Source organism: Felis catus, chromosome C2, assembly GCF_018350175.1.
Source record: "Felis catus isolate Fca126 chromosome C2, F.catus_Fca126_mat1.0, whole genome shotgun sequence".
NCBI lineage: Eukaryota > Metazoa > Chordata > Mammalia > Carnivora > Felidae > Felis > Felis catus.
The window spans coordinates 94275848-94296080 of record NC_058376.1 but is presented as its reverse complement, the minus strand read 5'-3'; the positions used below and the strand labels follow the sequence as shown (position 1 = coordinate 94296080).

The following is a 20233-nucleotide window of genomic DNA, read 5'->3' as shown; positions in this document are numbered from 1 at the left end:
TAGGGAGCAGAGAGAAAATATCAGTCCTGGTTTACGCTGGAAGAAACTATGACAGAGGTGTAACTAATTTATGCAAAGCTACAGAACAGGTAAATGGTAGAACAGGAAATGAAAAGCAGAAATCAAGGAAACCATTTATCTAATACCTGGATAATTTCTTATTCATATAGCTCTTATCATAGGGTTGACACCAGAAGTATTCTTTGAAATAATTCCAAAATCGTAACTTTAGAATGTCATAATAAAACTGCTAAGTGTAAATTAAAAATATATGTATTAGTAATACAGAAAATGTAAAGTTGTGCACCAATATAAAATGAAAAATGATCTTCATCACTTTAGTTTCACTAGGGAGAGATTTCAAGAAAAAAAAAACTAGCTCTATTATAGACAAAAAAAAAAAATCTCTGGCCATGCATGTTCTAATATTTTTTTTTTTTTAGAAACCCCTAGTGTGGAGAAAGACGTTAATTGTCCAGGGGCACCTGGGTGAGATTTCAAGAAAAAAACTAGCTCTATTATAGACAAAAAAAAAAAAAAAAAAAAAAAAAAAAAAAAAAAAATCTCTGGCCATGCATGCTCTAAAATAGATTTATCAGATTAAAAGTGAATGTGGCAAGGTCAATTTAGAAGCAAACCCAACCCCAATAGGCACCTGTGTGGCTCAGTCAATTAAGCATCCGACTTCAGCTTGGGTCATGATCTTGCAGTTTGTGAGTTCGAGCCCCACGTGGGGCTCTTTACTGACAGCTTGGAGCCTGAAGCCTGCTTTGGATTCTGTGTCTCCCTCTGTTTCTGTCCCTCCCCTTCTCTGTCTCTCTCTCTCTGTCTCTCTCTCTCTCTCTCTCTCTCTGTCTCTGTCTGTCTGTCTCTGTCTGTCTGTCTCTCTCTGTCTGTCTCTGTCTGTCTCTCTCTGTCTGTCTGTCTCTCTCTGTCTCTCTGTCTCTCTCTGTCTCTCTGTCTCTCTCTGTCTCTCTCTCTCTGTCTCTGTCTTTCTCTCAAAAATAAACATAAAAAAAGCAAACCCCAATAATACATTTTGAAATTTAACAAAGATTGTGTTGTCCAAACTTTTCAGTGTATCTTTAGTGATAATAATTCCATTTTCTATTTGCACAAGTGATACTCAAGAACATGAATTAATGATCAATTTAGCTGGACAGTATTCCACTGGGCTTATTGATCTTTTGAATAATGCATTAATCAATGGTTTTTTTTTTCAAAGAAACTTGTGAAAAATACAATTAAACATTAGAGAAACAGGAAAGTATATGACAAAGGACAAGCAAGTAACCCAAGGGGTAACAGTAAACCCTGGAAATTACCTGGCAGTCATATATACGCTACTGTCCTACCTCATCTTTGTACTAGAAGAGAAGGGAGGTGTTCAGCAGTCCCCTTTAAGCCTGAGGTAACAAAAATTCTAGCAAGTGCCGAAGTAGGAAATTCTCAGAAGGGACACAAGAGCATTGGGTTGGGCAGGGCCTTTATGGTGAGGCTGGGAGGTAGGCTCAACTATGCCAGGAAAGACTGCCTTCACGGTCAGACGGTTAACACCACACCAGAGGGAAGAGAAGATGGCTCATCTGTGGAGGAAACTGAGAGGCTGGACTCTCCCAACTCTCAAGACTCAATCATGAGAATGACAACACCTCCCTTAATTTGCAGGCGCAGCTGTTTAACAGTACAGCTTCTTTGTTGGCATGGAAACACCTTTATTCATCTCTACCCATTCTTCTCCTCAAACTAAATTCATTCACCTCGCAAAACATGGGAGGGGTGAACTCAGTATTATTAACCTATAGGATGTTTATCTTCAGATTCCTTCCTTCCAACAGGGAAATTAGCTTGAAATTAGCCTCTCAGAGGTAAGGAATCTGAGTTATGACAGTCAAATGACTTACCGGAAGTTAGCAACATCATCATATCAACCTAGGACCCTTCTCTTGGAAATTATGCACTTTGTTCCATTTCTAGATTTTAATCTTCAGCTACAAAAATAGTGCATTTACGGTTTCTAATGACTCTTCCTTTAAATTCCCTGGAATCTAAGCATTTTCCAGTTATTAATTAAAATGCCCAGCTAATAGGTTCAATACTAGAGCTAGCACTAATAAAATTTAGAACACAAAAGGAATTCTGCTTGAGATTTTGTATGTTAATTGAGTAAATATGTCTCTCTCTTTTTTTTTTTTTAGCATATTATGCCTTGAAGAGAGTCAAAATACATTTATCCCTATTTTATAAATGAGTAAAGAAAACAGAATGAATTACCAATAATCTCTGAGGGAACTATCTAATGTTAAATCCACTAAAACACTAAGATGTTCTGTTTTTCAGAACCTCAAAGAGTATAAAAGAAATTTTATTTTATTTTTTATGTACTTAATATTTTCTTTTATTTTATTATTATTTTTTAATATAAAATTTATTGTCAAATTGGTTTCCATTAAAAGAAATTTTTAAAAAGTCATTCTCTGGGGTGCCTGGGTGGCTCAGTCTGACTTCAGCTCAGGTCATGATCTCACAGTTTGTGAGTTCAAGCCCCACATCAGGTTCTGTGCTGACAGCTCAGAGCCTGGAGCCCGTTTCAGATTCGGTGTCTCCCTCTCTCTCTGCCCCCATCCCCATTCACATTCTGTCTCTCAAAAATAAACATTAAAAAAAAATTTTTAAGTTATTCTCCTGAATAAAAAGTTACTTATCTAAATACCAACTTAACCAATGACCATATGAAAATGAGAAAAGTTGTCCATGTCTAATTTCACTGAAATTTTATTGAAATTTGAGATATGATCCTATCTGATCCCTTGACCTATGATCCATGACCTCTGGCCTAAAAACCCAAATTAATTTCTAATAGGTTTGCTTTACACTTATAAAAATAAGTTAATTATATATGATTGTATAAAAATAACTTTTAATATGATTTTATAGACAAGAGTTTTAATATTTCTCACAGTTATCAAAAGGAGACACAAAGATGCCAATCTAATTTGACAAATATGAGGCAAAAGCCCATAAATCTAGTCTCCAGGCCAGAGTGTCTCACAGGAAAGTTAAATAATGTTAGAAGATTAAAAAAAAAGAAAGAAAGAAAAAAAGAAAATTTAGATCAAACTGTATCTTACAAAAGTTTGAATCATTTTGGAGAATTCTGTTCTTGGGGTAAATAAGTTGCCATCAAAAATGTGGAGTAACATAAATTAGGTGAGTTGTAACCAGGTTTTCCCTCTCCAAGGAAATGTTTAGAAGACATGCTAGAATTTCTAGATACACTATGGCTCAACTTTGGAAAATGTTTTATGATTGGAAAATAAATTAAAATGAACATTTAAAAAAAGGTAATCATCATTTAATCAGCATTAGAATCCAAAATGTAGTACTATCCATAGAAAGAGAAGACTAAACTCAGCAATCACTGTTTCAAAGCCACAAGAAATAGTACAAGTAAAGTCACAGGCAGGCAGAACAGTAAAACAAATAGAAAATTATTGCATACTGGTACTAGTACACATTTAAATAAATCTCTATTAAAGAAAACAGCATATGTGATTTCAGAGAGCACAACAGGAAGCAGCATTTTTAGCAGGAGAAATAGCAGTTAACTAATTGTAAATAATAGCAGTGATATCCTTACTCGTTATACTCTTTCAAAGATGCACATTCCTGAGTCCTAGGAGGGAAGAAATCCCTCCCACCCTCCTCCTCTTGAGATCCTCTGGTTGGACCCATGTTGGCAGTCTCCCTGGGAAAATACTTCTCCAGGATTACGAAACTACATACGCTCCTTCAAGTCCATCAAACAGACATACAGCAAACTGCTGTAGAAGGGGGACTGTGGCTCGGCCCCAGATCCTTTGTGTGTAAAGGGGACCAGCCGGGTACACGTCCCGGCCTCCAAATAATACCCTGGCGGGCAGCAAGTCACCGGAAAACTCCAGAGTCCAGGTGCTCTTGCTTCCTTTCCTCAATACACAGACAACTTCCCTTATGTGCCACCACTCTCTAAACTGGAGGCCACATCTTGTAGGACATATCCGTGTCTGTCCTTAAGTTCCACATACACCACACACGTATGTTCAACCCCACAGCAGTACAGTTTATAAGACACAGACACAAAAACACAATAATCCAATATTGTCTCAGTTACCTGGACTTCTGATAATTGAAGGTGAACCCTTTAAAAACACCCCACCTCCAAGGCCTCTAAAAGGGCTGAGCTTATTGTTTTCTGAAAACTTCTATAAAAGCCCACCCCCTTCTGTTTGCCAGCTGTGTGCCTCCCAGCTGCTTCTAAGCCCCACCACCTCTTTTCTCTTATTTCTCGGGAGTTTTTTCTCTCCCTAGCTTTTCCCATGCTTCTCACTTTCACATGAAAAGACAGGCCCTTTATAAGCATCGCAGGCCAATCAGATGGCCAACCAAGCAGTACGCTCTGTCTAATCTTTGGGTATTCAACTCTGCTCAGCTGTTTTCATCACTTATACTCAGTGTTTTTTTGGTTTTTTTCTTCAGGGTTAGAAATGCTTTGGGGCATTATTCTGGAAACCTGAGAAGAGAAGGGCATTGATTTCTAGATAATCTAGCCTAGACCAGTGTTACAAGTTCATCTAGACACATCAATTTATAGTTGATATTTTTAAAAACAGCATCACTGTGAACTAGATTATTGCTGTCAAATCAACTTTGCATTCATTTTACTAATTTTAACCCGAGGAATGCACAAGTGGATACATGCACTTGTGTTGATAAAATGATCCAAAATTTAGCAGCCGATTTATACTTTTATAAAGTACTTCAAAATTTAAGTCACTGAACGGTACTTACTGTTGCATGGTAGTTTCTATACATGGGCATTTTCAGTAGCTTTGTCAAATAATCTTCCAGTTGTTTCTGTAACACAAATATGGGAGAGAAGAGAGAATGTCCTCATACTTAAAATTTTAAACAGTGACAGTGGTGTGACCATTATCCAATCTTTACTTCTGCAATTTATTCAATTATTTGTTCATATTATCAGTGGACAAGGAATCTTGAATAGCACTAAGGAGTTATTTCCATAGTTCCCCTGAACTTTTATTTAAATTGCTTCCTGCTATTCAACTTTTCATGTGCTTAGGTCTTTTACAAACTGTTGAAGAGGCCCAAGCTGTATATTCGTTCAATCTTCCATAATTACTAGCACAGGACTTGCCCATAGTAGACTGTTTTAAGGCATTTGTTGATTTTATCAAAAACCTTGATTTCCTTAATTTCAACACTGAATTTACTACTGGTAGATATACTGCAGTTTTTTTTAACATCTCTTCAGGGGGAAAGGGGGGGAAGTTTAAAAAGAGAGAGAGAGAGAGAGACACTTTCTAGTACTTATATTCTGATTTCAAATATGGTCAAATGTGAGAGGTTAATGACAATCACATCGACTATGATGATGTGTGGATGCACTGTTAAAGCCACAGCTTCTCATTTTCAGCTGCATTTTCATGTAAGTGCACACAGTAACCCCAAACTGTATCATTTTCCATGATACATGGACAATATGTATTCTAGATCCCTAAAAGGATTTTAAACAAGACGACAACTATACAAAGGAGAAGTCAAATATCCCTTTCAGGATAAAAGTTTCAGATTACAAAACAGAGCTGATATTTCCTTGTTAATTTTCTTTTTTTTCTTTTTCTTTTTTTTAACTTTTATTTATTTTTGAGACAGAGAGAGACAGAGCATGAACAGAGGAGGGTCAGAGAGAGGGGGAGACACAGAATCCGAAGCAGGCTCCAGGCTCTGAGCTGTCAGCACAGAGCCCGACACGGGGCTCGAACTCACAGACCGCAAGATCATGACCTGAGCCGAAGTCAGCCGCTTAACTGACTGAGCCCCCCAGGCGCCCCTCCTTGTTAATTTTCTACTGAAAAACAATTCATCTTCTACCCTGTGCGGCACCATATCACTGAGGCAGAGCACCTGCTCCTGGGGTTTCTGTCCTACTCTTCTCTGACCCTAAGGGCCCACTTATAGTTTGGTAATTAGACTTCACATATACTTGGGACAAGCTACTATGAAGTCTGGAGCAAACGGGTAGAAATAAATGCTTTTAAAGGAGTATATCTCAAAACCCTCAATGGTGAGCTCAAGCTTGACTCACAACCAGCCCAAAGAGGTTCCTGCAGAGGAAAACTTCTTCATAGAACACTCTTCCTCTTCTGGGAAATGCAACCATTCTGAGTGCAGCCATTCTGACCTGGAGAAGAAGGCTGCCTAACAAGTTCCAAAGATGCTAAGCTAGCCTGTGTGAGGGATCAGGGGGAAAGAAAAGTTGCAGCCAGGTCCCCCTCACCTCCCAGGAGCCGCCATGTTTCTACAGCACTGCAAAATTATATTTTGAACAACAGAAGACTGAAAGGGCTTACCCTTCTACCGAAGAATTGTTCTTCTCTGATCATGTTTTCAGATGAGCGGGGCAAACTTGGCATCTCTCGAGGCTCTTCTTTGACATTCTGTCTTCTAAACGTGTGCCTAACACACACACACACACACACACACACACACACACACACACACAGACACACACACACACACAATGGAAACATTTATTATTCTTTGAGTATTACTCTCATTTAAATGAAAGCATAAATATGAGCATAAAAGCATTTTATGTTTATTTTTAGAAGAGCCTGTTTAATAGAAATATCCACCAACAACGGACAAGTTAGCCCATAATATAGATAAAACACTCTTTCCATCCAGCTTGCATACTGGGATAACTTTATAATTAATTCTGAAACAGTTACCTTCTGGTGGGAATGGGGATTCGGATAAAAGCTTTGTACTTGAGCAGCTCTCTATGAAATTCTTGAAAGTGTTTGAATTTCCTCTTAACTTGCCATTTAAATTCCCCATGTGTTAATTCAATAGTGTAAAGATTGATACTTGGTACCTACAGTGATCAATAAAAATGATTGATATTTTAGATAACAAAGTCTAAAGTCTTTCAATGAACAATAGCTCAGACAAGATGTTTCCTAAAACAGGTGGTTACAGAAATAAAATTTCCATATATATATTATATATATAATATATATATATATATATATAATGTATATAATATACATAAGACAAACTCTGAATCACACCAAAGATAAACTTCCACAAGTCGTATTGCTCTAAATACACACACACACAGCCCTGAAACAAGAAATCAGGTAAAGGAGACCATGAGTGAAGACCCTAATTAGATATCAGCGGTGATTTTGCTTGTCCCAAAGTATAAACAGTGAACAGACCACTGGAGCGGGTGAGAGGAAAGCTGGAGGAAATGGATTCCAGGAGCATGATCTTAGCCAGCGGCTTGTCCTTCACAGATGACATTAATGCCTTCTCCTTCTGAAACATATTCCAAGGTCCACCCCTGTCTACAACATCTCCTTGCTCTGAAGGACCACCAGTGACCAACAAGGTACAGGATGATTAGAGGGAAAAAGTGAAAGACTACGCACAAAATATTTTTCCCAATTACTTAACTAAAATGAATCCCCATTTAAAATTTTAAAAAATATTTCTTATTAAAATGCAAATATATCTTGGTAATGATTTCAATCAGAACTAACAGGCCTGGGGGATAGTTTTGATACAGTACAAAGTGTGAGGAGACTGAGGGATGTTTATAAAGCGGAGGAGATCTTGAAGGAAGTTCCATGGACAGGGGGATGGCGTGTAGGGTGGCTAGGCAGTGGGCACTCTGGACTACCCAAAGGACACTGGCCCTTCCTGGAAGATTTAGGCACCAAAGATGTTGGGGGTAGAGAAAGTAAATGTCTCCTCTGCTACTTTATTTATCCAGGCTCTCGTGTCAGCAACCACATGCGTGATTCCTGGCCCTCAGTCCTATTTTTTTTTTATCTTTTAAAATTTTTTTTAATGTTCATTTGTTTTTGAGAGAGACAGAGAGAGACCGAGACAGAGAGCAAGTTGGGGAGGGCAGAGAGAGAGGGAGATACAGAATCCAAAGCAGGCTCTAGGCTCTGAGCTGTCTGCACAGAGCCTGATGAGGGGCTCAAACTCATGAACCACAAGATCATGACCTGAGCTGAAGTCGGATGCTTAACCGACTGAGCCACCCAGGCGTCCCCTATAGTCCTATTTTGCTAACTTCTACATCTACACAGAGTGGCCATGCTTTACTATATAAAATATGAGCAAGAGTATCAATGCAACTTGTGCTCTTAAGTCTGAAATCCAGCCATATCACTGGTAAATATTCAAATGTAGCATTTGCTTCGCCTCTAGTTAGGATTCATGACAATTACTACAACTGGAAGTAGAAAAAAAACAGTTCTGGGGTTCAATATTATATGTTGCCTTTTACTTTACGTTCACTTTTACTTTTACATTACTACAGGTGTCATCCTCCATCATGTGTCAGAGAGAGGAATGCGGGAAAATTCTGAGTGGCCAGAAACTTCGCATTCAAGTGAAAAATGCTCAATTTCAGACGAACCAAATAAATAAGAAAAATTATACAATTTAGGAAAGCGACTACATTTCCAAGGATTGTATCTACAAAAACTGAATACTTTAAAACTTTTTCAAATGCCAAGTTTTAGCCCTCACATATAAATCCAAGACTTTGTACACCAAACTTCTTAGCAATTGTGAGGTGGTATGATACGATGAAAACAAGCTGCCGCATCCTCCTTGAAGATTTTAAAGGTCTGAAACCCTGTGGTGCAGCCTACCAGCTGTGATGCCTCAGCCAAGCGTCACTTCTGTCAGACAACATCCCAGCCGAATTATTGGAATTTTCTGGAATTGGAATAATCTGAAGAGCTTAAATAAAGGGACTGCTTATAAAGATGTGATAGGGGTAAGGAAACCATAAAGGAAGGACAGTAACCTGGGACTCTGAAGGCATTCCTAGTCCTGAAGGAACAAGATGCAGGGCCAGGTACTGGAACAAGAAGGAGAGAACCATGTAAGGATGGCTGCCTTGGGGAAAGGGGTGCCTTTGGTCAAGGGACACAGTCAGCCCAAGGTAACCCCAATCTCCTATCTGGGCTCTTCACTGTCTGAGCCCTACCAGAGGACAAAAGCAGAGAGCCCTGAGGGGCAGAGCACACGGTAGAAAAAGGTAGGAGGAGGCACTGGAGGGCAAATGGAAGATCTCCAGCCTGAGAGGGCCTGAAGAACACCTACCTCATTGGGCTGTCACAGAAATGAAAAGAGAAGGGCCTTGCCTTGAGCTAGCACATAGAATGTGTTCAGTAATTAGAAAAAGTGTGTTTTTATTTACCTGGAATCACATTTATACTGCATGACTTTAGTTCATATTTCTTAGTAAACTAAACACGAAGTAGGATAACGATGATCCTTAGCGGGGCGCCTCAGTGACTCAGTCAATTAAGCATCTGACTCTTAATTTCAGCTCAGGTCAGGATCTCACAGTGTGAGATCAAGCCCCACATCGGGTTCTGCAGTAAGAGTGCGGAACCTGCTTAGGATTCTCTCTCTGCCCATCTCCTGCATGCACGTGTGTGCTGTCTCTCGTTTTCTCTCAAAATAAATAAACATTAAAAAGAAATTAAAAAAGATGATCCTTAGCTTTCTCACACAGACTCAGATTAGAATAGGACTAAACCAAATTCACGTAACAGAAGAAGAGTCCAAGCACAGAGAAGTCCCTAGTTTGGGGGTCTTGAATATTTATTTATCTTTGTGAATAACCTTAGGAGACACCTACTATTAATAATAATATGTACTATTAGTGTATGCTTATGTAATACTATAAGGGCCAAGGATGGGCCACCCCAAGATGGGCCACTTTGTCATGAAGACTACTTTGAGTTAAAAACCAGTGGAAACCCAGCAGATCCAGGAAAAGCTCTTTACCTCCCCCTCAAGCGCCTAGAAAGAATTGAGCTAGAGGACCTGCTCCAGGAGGAGAGCCACCATCACAGATTATACGATGAACCAGCTATGGTAGACAGGGAAGAACTAGCAAAGCCTGTTTGATCAAAGTCCTCCATATGTCCCACTATTTCCAAGTGGCCTGGTAAACATTTGTTACCAAACATTTGCTCTTTGTCATCTCCCTGTGAATTGCATTCCTTCTCTTTGAAGTCCCAGACGTGCCTGTCTTTGGAATTTCCACGTCTGTGTGGATTGCCCATACTTAACGAAATCAAATTTGACCCATGTTAATGGGCCTCATGTCAATTTGAGTCTTAGTCCAGCTAGGAGGATCTTGGGAACAGACAGAACATTCTTGCTCCCTAACAATACAATACGCAATACCCTTGCATAATGCTGTGTATTACTATTATTATTAAGTCCTCTTAAGAAACCTATACGGTGGGCACCGTTATATCCATTATTTAGTGTTATTCACATGTGAAAACTGACAAACAGAAAGATTAAGTAACTTTTGGAGATCACAAAACAAAGACAGGATTTCAACCATGCAGTCTGGCTCTGGAGTCTGGGCATTTCACCCTTTAAGCATGCGTATCCCCTCTGAAGTTAAAAGCTGGTAGGCAAACTAAGAAGTCAAAGGCCACATCAGAGACATTTCTGAGTGCATTGTGCTCAGTGGTATATCAGGGAGGTAGAGACCCCCCTTCATATAAAGGGCCCAAAGGAAAGGCTGCACACAAAGGTGGGTGTTAGGAGTCAGAACATACACACAGGTAGGTCAGGACAGGCCACTAAGCAAAACTATCAGGACCCAGGTAACACATGCCACTCTGCAAAAGACAAGGAGGAAAGGCAGACAGAACCTGTCCCTGGAGAAAGGCTGTTCTACACTTCCCCTGAGGCAGGAGCAAAGGTGGCCTTAGTCTGCCGTGGCCAGAGCTCAACCTGAGGGGACAAAGGCCACCTGCCTGTGGCAATGCCCTCTACTTATCAGACTGACAACTGTGATGTACAGTCAGTAACAGAGCAATGGTGGCTCCCCTCACAACCTAGTCTAATCCACACCAAAGAGTGATGCTTTGCTTGATGAAGTCATCTTCATGGAAGCCGCCTTCCAGCACTCAGGTCCCATGAACAGACCTAAAGGACAGGTCCCAGGAGCAGATCAGAGAGCAGCAGAAGATGCCAGCAGTATTCTCTCAGCACCGTCTCTGGGTAATGACACTGGTCAGTCCAACATCCTGGCTTTTTTTCTTTTTCTTTCAAGAGCCAGGCAGCATCATTATTTTCTTGCTAAACCAGCATTAAGAAAGCTAAACTCTTCCTTGGCTTCTACGTGACGGTCTAGATGGAATGGTGATGCCCCAAGAGCCCACGTTAAACAGAAAATCGAGGAGAGAGGAGGACTAGGAGCGGCACTCAGCAATTTATCCAAGTTATAAATTGCCTTAGGTGTGTATTTAAAAAAAAAAAAAAAAAGCATTTTCCAGAAGTAGGAAAAAGGCATATGAGAATCAAGACTAAATGGAAAGCAAATTCTTGAGAGATGAATAGGACTGACAAGTGATTTGAAAAAAAAAAAAAAAGCTAAAAACATATCATAGCTATGAGGAAGGAAAATGGAAGTCAGTGTGTTAATTGGTATACGTGGACCAATACAAGGTGAGTCCATAAATGCTCTGACCCTTGTTGTAGATGTAAAGCGCTCCACTTCCAGAACTTGGGCTTTTATTGGACAGCCGGTGAGATACGTCTGTATATTAGGCTCCTTAAATCCTTGAGTCTTATAAATAGCAGAGAAAGGAATACACACTAAAAAATAAACAAGTAAATAAAGTTATTGCAAGGACACAATGATATTGTAAGAATACACGATATTAGCATAACTCGCCTTTTATGGGCATCTGTTTAAGAATCATAACCTGCTACAACAAGAATACAGCTAGTGAAATGGTCTCAGCCCAGGGTAGGACATCAGCAAGGATGATCAGTCATTTGCTGGTTATTTCAAATCTGCTCTCTGCCAGGCAACTCTGAGAAACTCTCTTCTCGCTCAGACCACCAGTCTTTACCTTCCTGTATCTTGGGATCGCTGGGAGACACATCATAATCCACCTCTTCTCCCTCAAAGTGCAGCTCCCGTGTGTCCAGATTTTCTATCAAATTACTCATGTCAGCAGCGATTTTCTGCAGTGCAGAGGTATTTACTCTTGGCTCATTTTTCAGTGACATGTTGGCTTCAGACAGGGTAAGAGCAAAGGGGCTGGGGAAAAAAAGGGGGGTTACAAGGATTTATTATTTTGGTCAAATAAAACCCTATTCTACAATATGAGTCCAGGCTTAGATACAGCATATGGAAACAAGTCAACTAGCTCTGTGTGAGCCCCAGTTTAGTCAATGTTTTCATTTATTTTCCTCTTTAACACTTAAAAGATTCCTAGCCTGTAAATTAAATTGGAGTGAGATCCTTAATCACAAGCACGTACGAAAGAGAAACACTACATTGAATAAATGCCAGCATAGCTTTCGCCCAATTTCATTAAGTTGGATAAATGAGGAGACTCCAGGGAGACTGGTTTGGGAATGGTTATTCAGAGAAAATAAATTGATACTTAACTCTAACAAACACACGGAAAAATATCACGTGAAATTAAGCAACTTTAAATATTTTCTAAAGACATTTTAGGGCATTTTACAACAATTTCAATAAGCAGTTTTAAGACATTTTCATGACAGCATAACCCTTTCCACATTTCCTATGTAGGTGATATCCCAAGCAAAGTGTAAATACTATCTTTTCGAAACATGAGGTTCGGGCCGTGACTTTCCATGACTTATAATAATGTATGTGTCTTGAAAGGTAATTGATTAATCTACCTATTCTGAAAGATACTGGAGGTGCTCAAATCGTACTTCTCTCCTTTTTGAAGAAAACAAGTTCTATCTCATTTCGACATTTAATAACACAAGTCTTTAAACATCAGTACCCAGGGAAGAAGAGTTCATATTCATATAGATTTTATTTTTCCTTTAAATACTAAGATTTAAACCTTGAGCGCCATCCTCAGAGCTGAGTGACAAATTCATACTGCTGGAAAGAATTGCTCTGTTACAGCCCGGCCCTAAAACAGCAGGTTTTTCATACCAGCAATTCCACCACACATGTCCATTCATTCCTGCAAATCACAAACATTTACTGAGCGTCTGCCATTCACTGTGAGAGGCAATGAGGAAATCTGTAAAGATGAATAAGGCTGGTCCCTGCAGTTAAGGAGCTCCTGACATGGGTGAGAGGTATAAGCTACATAACCCCAAATTCATTCCTGGCCTCCTCCAAGGTCCAAGGCCTTCCTGAGAATGACATGTGCTGAGTGGAAGACCCTTGGCCAGGTTCTCCCCTACAGGTGTGATCAAGAAGCTGGGGGTCTCTGTGGGAAACACTAAGAGAGTCTTGGCCAAACTTGGACAGCCCTTACTGTAATCCGTCAAGTCTCAGGAACCTATACTGCCGTGTCTGGTAGAAAGAGAATTTGTTTGGAAATTCAGAAGATTGGGCTGGAGGAATGTGGCTCTGGTTTGGCCAGAGATACATAATTAATATGACAAAGTTCTCTGTGAAGTATGTAATCAATTATGTTTCTTTCTCCACGTTGGCCGTAAGGAAGCTTGCAGCCGTATCGATGGTCCACTATTAGCAAAACACAGGCCTATCCTTGCCTACATCACTTCCCTTCAACTTTCTTCTCCACTTCTCATTTATATTATAATAACAGTTTACGTGTACCAATCACTTCATATGTACCTGGCTTGGGGATAAGTCCTTTTTATACATTATCATGTTTATCATCAATAATAATCTATGAAGTTTTGTTATTTCCATCGAAGATGACGGAAGTTTATCAACCCCTCTTTACAGATAAAAACACTGAGGCATAGAGAGATTACATAATTTGCATCCAAAGTCACAGAGCTAGTAAGTAGTGAACGGATTTAAAAACCAGGTCTCTCTGACCCAAAAGCTGATCTTCTCAACCACAGTCTTTATCTTTCCGTATAGTTTTGGTAGATATGTAAATGCCCCTGGAACAGATGGAAGTTTCAGTAAAACAAGTGCTCTTGGGCAAGATTCAAATGGGAAGAATAGGAAATGACCTCCTCTTGATGCTCAGCACCTCAGGATGGGCCCATTTACACTCTCAGGGCCTTGGTAACTCCTCTTGGTAATAAACTAAGGAGGTTGAGCCATCTCCTCTCTAAGGTCCTTTTAACACTGGAACCTTAACTATAGACAAAAAAAATGCTATATATATTACTCAGCTTCCCCTTATAATGTACTTACTTTAACCTAAGAAATTAACCCAAGTAGTTCTTCATATGAATACGAGAAGCAGGTGGCAGATGTTTCCTAATCTGCATAATTTAATGACTGTCTGTTCAGCTTCCATCGAGGAGCTTGTTGCCTCTGGTCACAATTAAAATATTAATTTCCTTCCTTCTCGATTCAACAAACACTTACTAGATGCCAACCGTGAGCCAGGTTTTGCTTTATTTAAAATACAAGGTAATGAGAAACTTAAAGGAAATGAGACAAGGAAAAACAAGTAAGAAATTACATCATATCGTTGCTACTCATGAATTTGTAAGCCCTTTTCTATTGATTAAACTGTCTCATGGTTAACTCTGCCAACTTTCCTAGCACAGCAAAGGAAAACAAGGGTTATTCCAATGACTTTTCTTTTGGACAGAGTGTCTGTTAAAATGCAGGTTAAATTTAAGATATAGAGACTAGAATAATTATACACTGCAAGATAACTGAAATAAATAGTACAGAGTCACTAGATCAAACTAAAATAAAAATCATTTTTCAAAAAGAAAGAAAAGAAGCATATAAACTTGTAAAAAAAAAACTTAGGAGTGAGAAAAGAAGCAGAAAGGAAGCCTCTTATCATTTATATTCAAGTTTTTACTATGTGCTAATAAGCACAATTTCAGCACACTTATTTAATACAGTACTACCTGGTATTTATGATTATTCTGAAAGAGTTAGATAAGGAACTTGCCCAAGGTCACGCAACTTGTGTCAGTGTTGAATTCACTTATTTATAAAGCAGATTTTCTGGCCCTGAAATCTCACGGACTTGGTTATAGAAGTTCATAATTATTGATTTTATTTAATGGGTTGAATGTCTATAAATTAATCTTTTCTATAAAGTTTAAGTATCATAACAACAAAAGATGTTATCTACTTCAATCACCATGCCTTGGAAGGAATCCTACTAACTCTATAGTCATTATAATTAATAGAAACATACCCCAAAGTCTCCTATATTTCTTCTTAGCCTCCTATTTTTGTGGTTCATAATATTTTATAAGATCACATGGAGTTTCAGTAGACCCAAACGGTTTGCAGATTTTTTTTCTAAGCTTTTGTGAAAACTTTACAATTTAATAATCAAAATGAACCAAATTGTTTGTCTATCACTGCCTTCACTCATGTCCGTGGTTGCTTTGTGTTGAATTTTTATCCATCAATTGTATTGCTGCTTTTATTCTTGAATATCAAACTGTAAGGCCATCGACACTCCTATGTTGTCAAATCTTAATTTATTAGCCCATGTTTTCTCTCATCCAAAATAATCTATAACGGTGGGTGAGCAGCTGCCACAGTTACAGTCCATCTTAACCAGCAATGGGATGAGGCCTTCAGTGTTTACCCTTGAGATAGTGTAATTGATTTCATTATCTCCTTATAAAATTATACTGCAAGATCATTATCTCTCTTGGTACCAAGTAGAGATGGTGCCCATGGAGCAGTAACGGCAGCTGTGTTTTATTTTTGTTTGCATCTCTATTTGGAAAGTAAATAGGGTTGTTTTTTTTCTTTTCTGGTATCGAATACTAGAATTAAAATTTTTTGCAGGGAACATTTAATTACTTCCCGTTATTCAGGGGTGAAATCAGAGAACTCTAGAGTTTTTTCTGATCTTCATTTTCAACATCACTGGAAAATAGGACATCAAAGGAAGCAGATATTTTCCTTTCTGATAGTATATATATATATATTTATATATATATATTTATATATATATATTTATATATATATATTTATATATATATATTTATATATATATATTTATATATATATATTTATATATATATATTTATATATATATTTATATATATATTTATATATATATATTTATATATATATTTATATATATATTTATATATATTTATATATTTTATATATATTATATATATATTTTTATATATATTTATATATATATTTATATATATTTATATATTTTTATATATATTTATATATATATTTTTATATATATTTATATATATTTTTTATATATATTTATATATATATTTATATATTTATATGTATTTTTATATGTATTTTATATGTATTTATATATATTTATATATTATATATATTTATATATATTTATATATATATTTATATATTATATATATATTTATATATTATATATATATTTATATATTATATATATATATTTATATATTATATATATATATTTATATATTTTTTTATATATTTTATATATTTTATATATATTTATATTTTTATATATATTTATATATATTTATATATTTTATATATATTAGTAAATACATTTATATTTGATAGTCTTATTGTATTTTAGCAAAGGCATTGCATATATATGCAATATATTGCATATATATGCAATGCCTTTGCTAAAATACAATAAGACTATCAAATATAACTACTAATATTAAAATAAATATTAACATTACTCAATATTAGCTGAGTACATACTAAATGCCAGCCACTATTCAAAAAGATTAATCACATGATCTCCTTGAATCCTCACAATAACCTTAGGAGCTGAGTCCTATTCTTACCCCCATTTTTAAGATGAAAAGCTTAGATGGGCAACTTGCCCAGAGCCGTGCAGCTGGGAAGTGATGGAGCTGGACCCAACCCTGGTCGATCTGGCTCCAAAGTCCAGCTACTTAACCAGCCAGAAGTAGAACTGGGGCTAGCAGGAGGGACAGACAGTGAAGACTTTCACTCCCATTTTACATGCTCATAGAGTAAAACAGTTCAAAAAGGAACAACAATAACCCAAAACTTAACACTCATTTTGTGAAGGTAACCGATTTACTTCTTGTTTCCCTTTCTAACAGAACATGCAGAGTTCCCCATATTTTTTCCAATACATTATTTGTGCTTACCTAGAGAAATAAATGGAATGGATTTCCAAACCAAGAATCATGTTTGAACGTGAAATGAATTATAATTAGATCATTTAAAACCAAACTGAGTCATGGGGATTTCTTGTTTTCCCATTTTTCATTATGATGAAATTAATTGGTGGACCCATACTACATAACCTCCCCCAAACACATTATATAGCAATGATTTGTACAGAACTGACTCGATGTTCCTTGAAATGCAAACATCGTAAATGTGGATTCAAGTACTGAACTCAATCTCTGGTGACACAGTAAACCTTGGATAAATATTTTTTTAGTTGAGCTGACTTTGGATAAAGTAAATGATATTATCACAGTTTACATTCCAAATGATATATTTTGAGAAAATAACACATCAAAAAAATTTAAAAAAAAATTCTTGGTGTTTACTTGGATCTTTGATTTTTTTTTTAATAAAAGAACATTAGTTCCACAAATAATCAATGGAGGGCTTATTATGCACCTTGGGCAGATAATTAAATGTCCGTGGTGGAGGGGACAGGCCAGATGACCATGGTTGTTCTACCCTTTTTATCAGGGTAACCTGGGCAACCCGCAGCCTCCAGGGTTTCAGCATCTCATCTGTAAAATGGAAACAGTGCCACCTATACTTTCCACCTCAGGAAGTTTGAGGAACCAGTGTCATAATGCACACACATCTACAGGCCAAAGTAATCTAGGTTGCTAATATTCCCTTGAATTCTATTAACAGGTGGCCCCTGAAAATTACCCTTAGGAAAGTTTCTTTCATTTCAGTATTTTTCAGGGCTGACAGGCTAGGAAATATCCTGCCTTTCATCTCTTAGTTAGCTCCCAAATTAATGTACCATCTAGCAACTGTCTTCCTGGATGGGCTCCTCTAAGAATAGGGCTCTTCCATTTAACCAGTCCTGAAGTTTTCTGGACTCAATTCTCCCATTTGGAGAGAAGCCACCAAGACTTTGAGTGAAAAAAAACAATCACCAGGCATTAAGCAGTCAAGCCCAGTTAATGCATTTCCTGTTCTTTGCACATCTCCCTGGCCTCATCTTCCTCTCCCTGGCTGGTAAGGCATTACAGTGTCCCTTGTGTCTGTGGCAGTGACTCCTGCTCCCTTTTAGGTCCAGTACCCTTTGTGGCTTTGATGAGATTTATGGACCCCCAACCCCAGAAAAAAAATGAATATATCCTGACACACAGTATTTTGCATATATTTTCGTAGGTTCACGGATGTCCCTTTCAAAACCTTAGTTTAAGAAGCCCTTCCACTGAGCAGTAATCATGAGCTGAGGTGCTGACGCGTCCCTCATCCCACCAGATGAGGACACTCTAAGGTGGGGGAGGGTGAGAGCCAGACTGTTTACCACCGACACCTTGCTGAGCACCTGCTCAATCAATATTTATTGATTAAATGACTTCATCAGTGAGCTATCTACTGAGAAACCAGTCAGCTCCAGGTTATCCAGTGAATGCCACAAAGACATTTCCTTCATATACCACAGATACTTTCAGATGGAAAAGCCATCTGGTTGAAAGAACTCCAAGAGGAATATAACCTGCAAGAAATACACAGGCTGCTGAAGCAGTAGCAAATAAGACAGTGAACTGCTATCAGAGCTAACTGTGTGCCAGGCTTCCACCAAGAGCTTTTCACGCGTCCTCACAACAAGGTCATGATGGAGGTATGGCTGCTATTCCCCCTTTACAGATAACAAGACAGGCTGACCAAGGTGACAAGTCCGAAGGTCAGTAAGTCAGCTCTCAGCACAGCTCTGGCTGACTCGAAAGCCATCCCCCTGTTCTGCTTCCGTGTTCTGCTTGTACCCATATCAGGAAAAGGAGATGCTCTGTGGAATCATAGTCCCTTCTGTGCATAGCCTTTGAACTCAGACTTGCTGTCACTTCTATGGTTCCAGGAACTATAAGTATGATTCCCAAACACTATCCTCCTTCTGAGTTTCAGATCTGATCTGACCTTGGGGCCCCCAGAGCCTAGCAATCTCCCGTTTGCTTATCCTTCCTTCCTGGTTTCCTATCACAGCCTCCATTTGGTCTAACACTGACACTGCTATCCTCCCTGAGGGTCAAGATTGCAGATGATGGTGCTAAATAACCTAGACTCACTGTGCCCACGGGACAAGAGTTGGAAACCGTGTGTTCTCCCTTTTCCCTAGCTAAAAAGAAAAACAAATCTATAATTACACAAAACAAATTTTAGCGTGGAATCATTTCTTGATTCTCATGATTTTCCCTGAATCCTTTGACCTCCTTGGATGGCCTCTCTTCTCTGCCATAAGCTTTCTTAGCCATTTCCGTTGACATGCCCTAGGGTTAAATATTCCCCTTTGCTGTAGTACCAGCCTCCTTTGGTTCATCTCAGTCATAACTTTGAATTCAAGTGGATGTTTTATTTCCAGAGGCAAATACAAGTGTTAAGGGAAAGTGATCTCTATTTCAAATATAGGTAGATAGGTGGGGCGCCTGGGTGGAGCAGTCGGTTAAGCTTCCGACTTCAGCCAGGTCACGATCTCGCACTCCGTGAGTTCGAGCCCCGCGTCAGGCTCTGGGCTGATGGCTCGGAGCCTGGAGCCTGTTTCCGATTCTGTGTCTCCCTCTCTCTCTGCCCCTCCCCCGTTCATGCTCTCTCTCTGTCCCAAAAATAAAATTAAAAAAAAAAACAAAAACAAATATAGGTAGATAGGAAAGTATTCCCTGTCATTTATTGTCTATTTTGGGCCAAGCACTAAAGGCACGTTATGTATATTTCTTCTAATTCGCGTGATAATCTCACTTAGAATTGAGGACAGAAGCTTACTGAGGCTGCACAGAGGTGAGTGGCAAGGCTGGTCCCAGGGCAGAGGCCACACTGATGGTTCCACACTGCCCGCCTCCCCAGCCTCTGCCATTGGGCTCCACGGAGATACACATCACTGCCACTGTCCCCTCTTCTCCTCACACCACCATCCATCTCTGCCTCCTTCAGGCTGAGGGCAGGGCTCCTGCACAGCATGCACAGCACATGGTCCAGCAGAAGCTGGTGTGGCTCCAGCACCCCAGCTCCACCCACCTCTGGCCAGACCCACAGAGACACTGG

General features: G+C 38.6%; 1 protein-coding gene across 8 annotated transcripts in view; it reads right to left on the bottom strand.

Annotated features, from left to right (window-relative positions):
* Nucleotides 1-20233, bottom strand: part of PLD1 (phospholipase D1) — a 209934-nt gene that overhangs the window by 119758 nt on the left and 69943 nt on the right. For 7 of the 8 annotated variants that reach the window (XM_023260401.2, XM_019840111.3, XM_045037268.1 and 4 more), the window contains exons 2-6: nucleotides 11985-12175; nucleotides 11597-11724; nucleotides 6795-6940; nucleotides 6414-6519; nucleotides 4831-4896 (exon numbers count right to left, since the gene is read on the bottom strand). In XM_023260401.2, coding sequence (XP_023116169.2) covers nucleotides 4831-4896; nucleotides 6414-6519; nucleotides 6795-6940; nucleotides 11597-11724; nucleotides 11985-12144 — 606 coding nt within the window. In that variant the 5' untranslated portion in view covers nucleotides 12145-12175. Of the gene's footprint in view, nucleotides 1-4830; nucleotides 4897-6413; nucleotides 6520-6794; nucleotides 6941-11596; nucleotides 11725-11984; nucleotides 12176-20233 lie in introns of those variants that run through there. The other variant, XM_045037271.1, reaches the window with a different exon arrangement.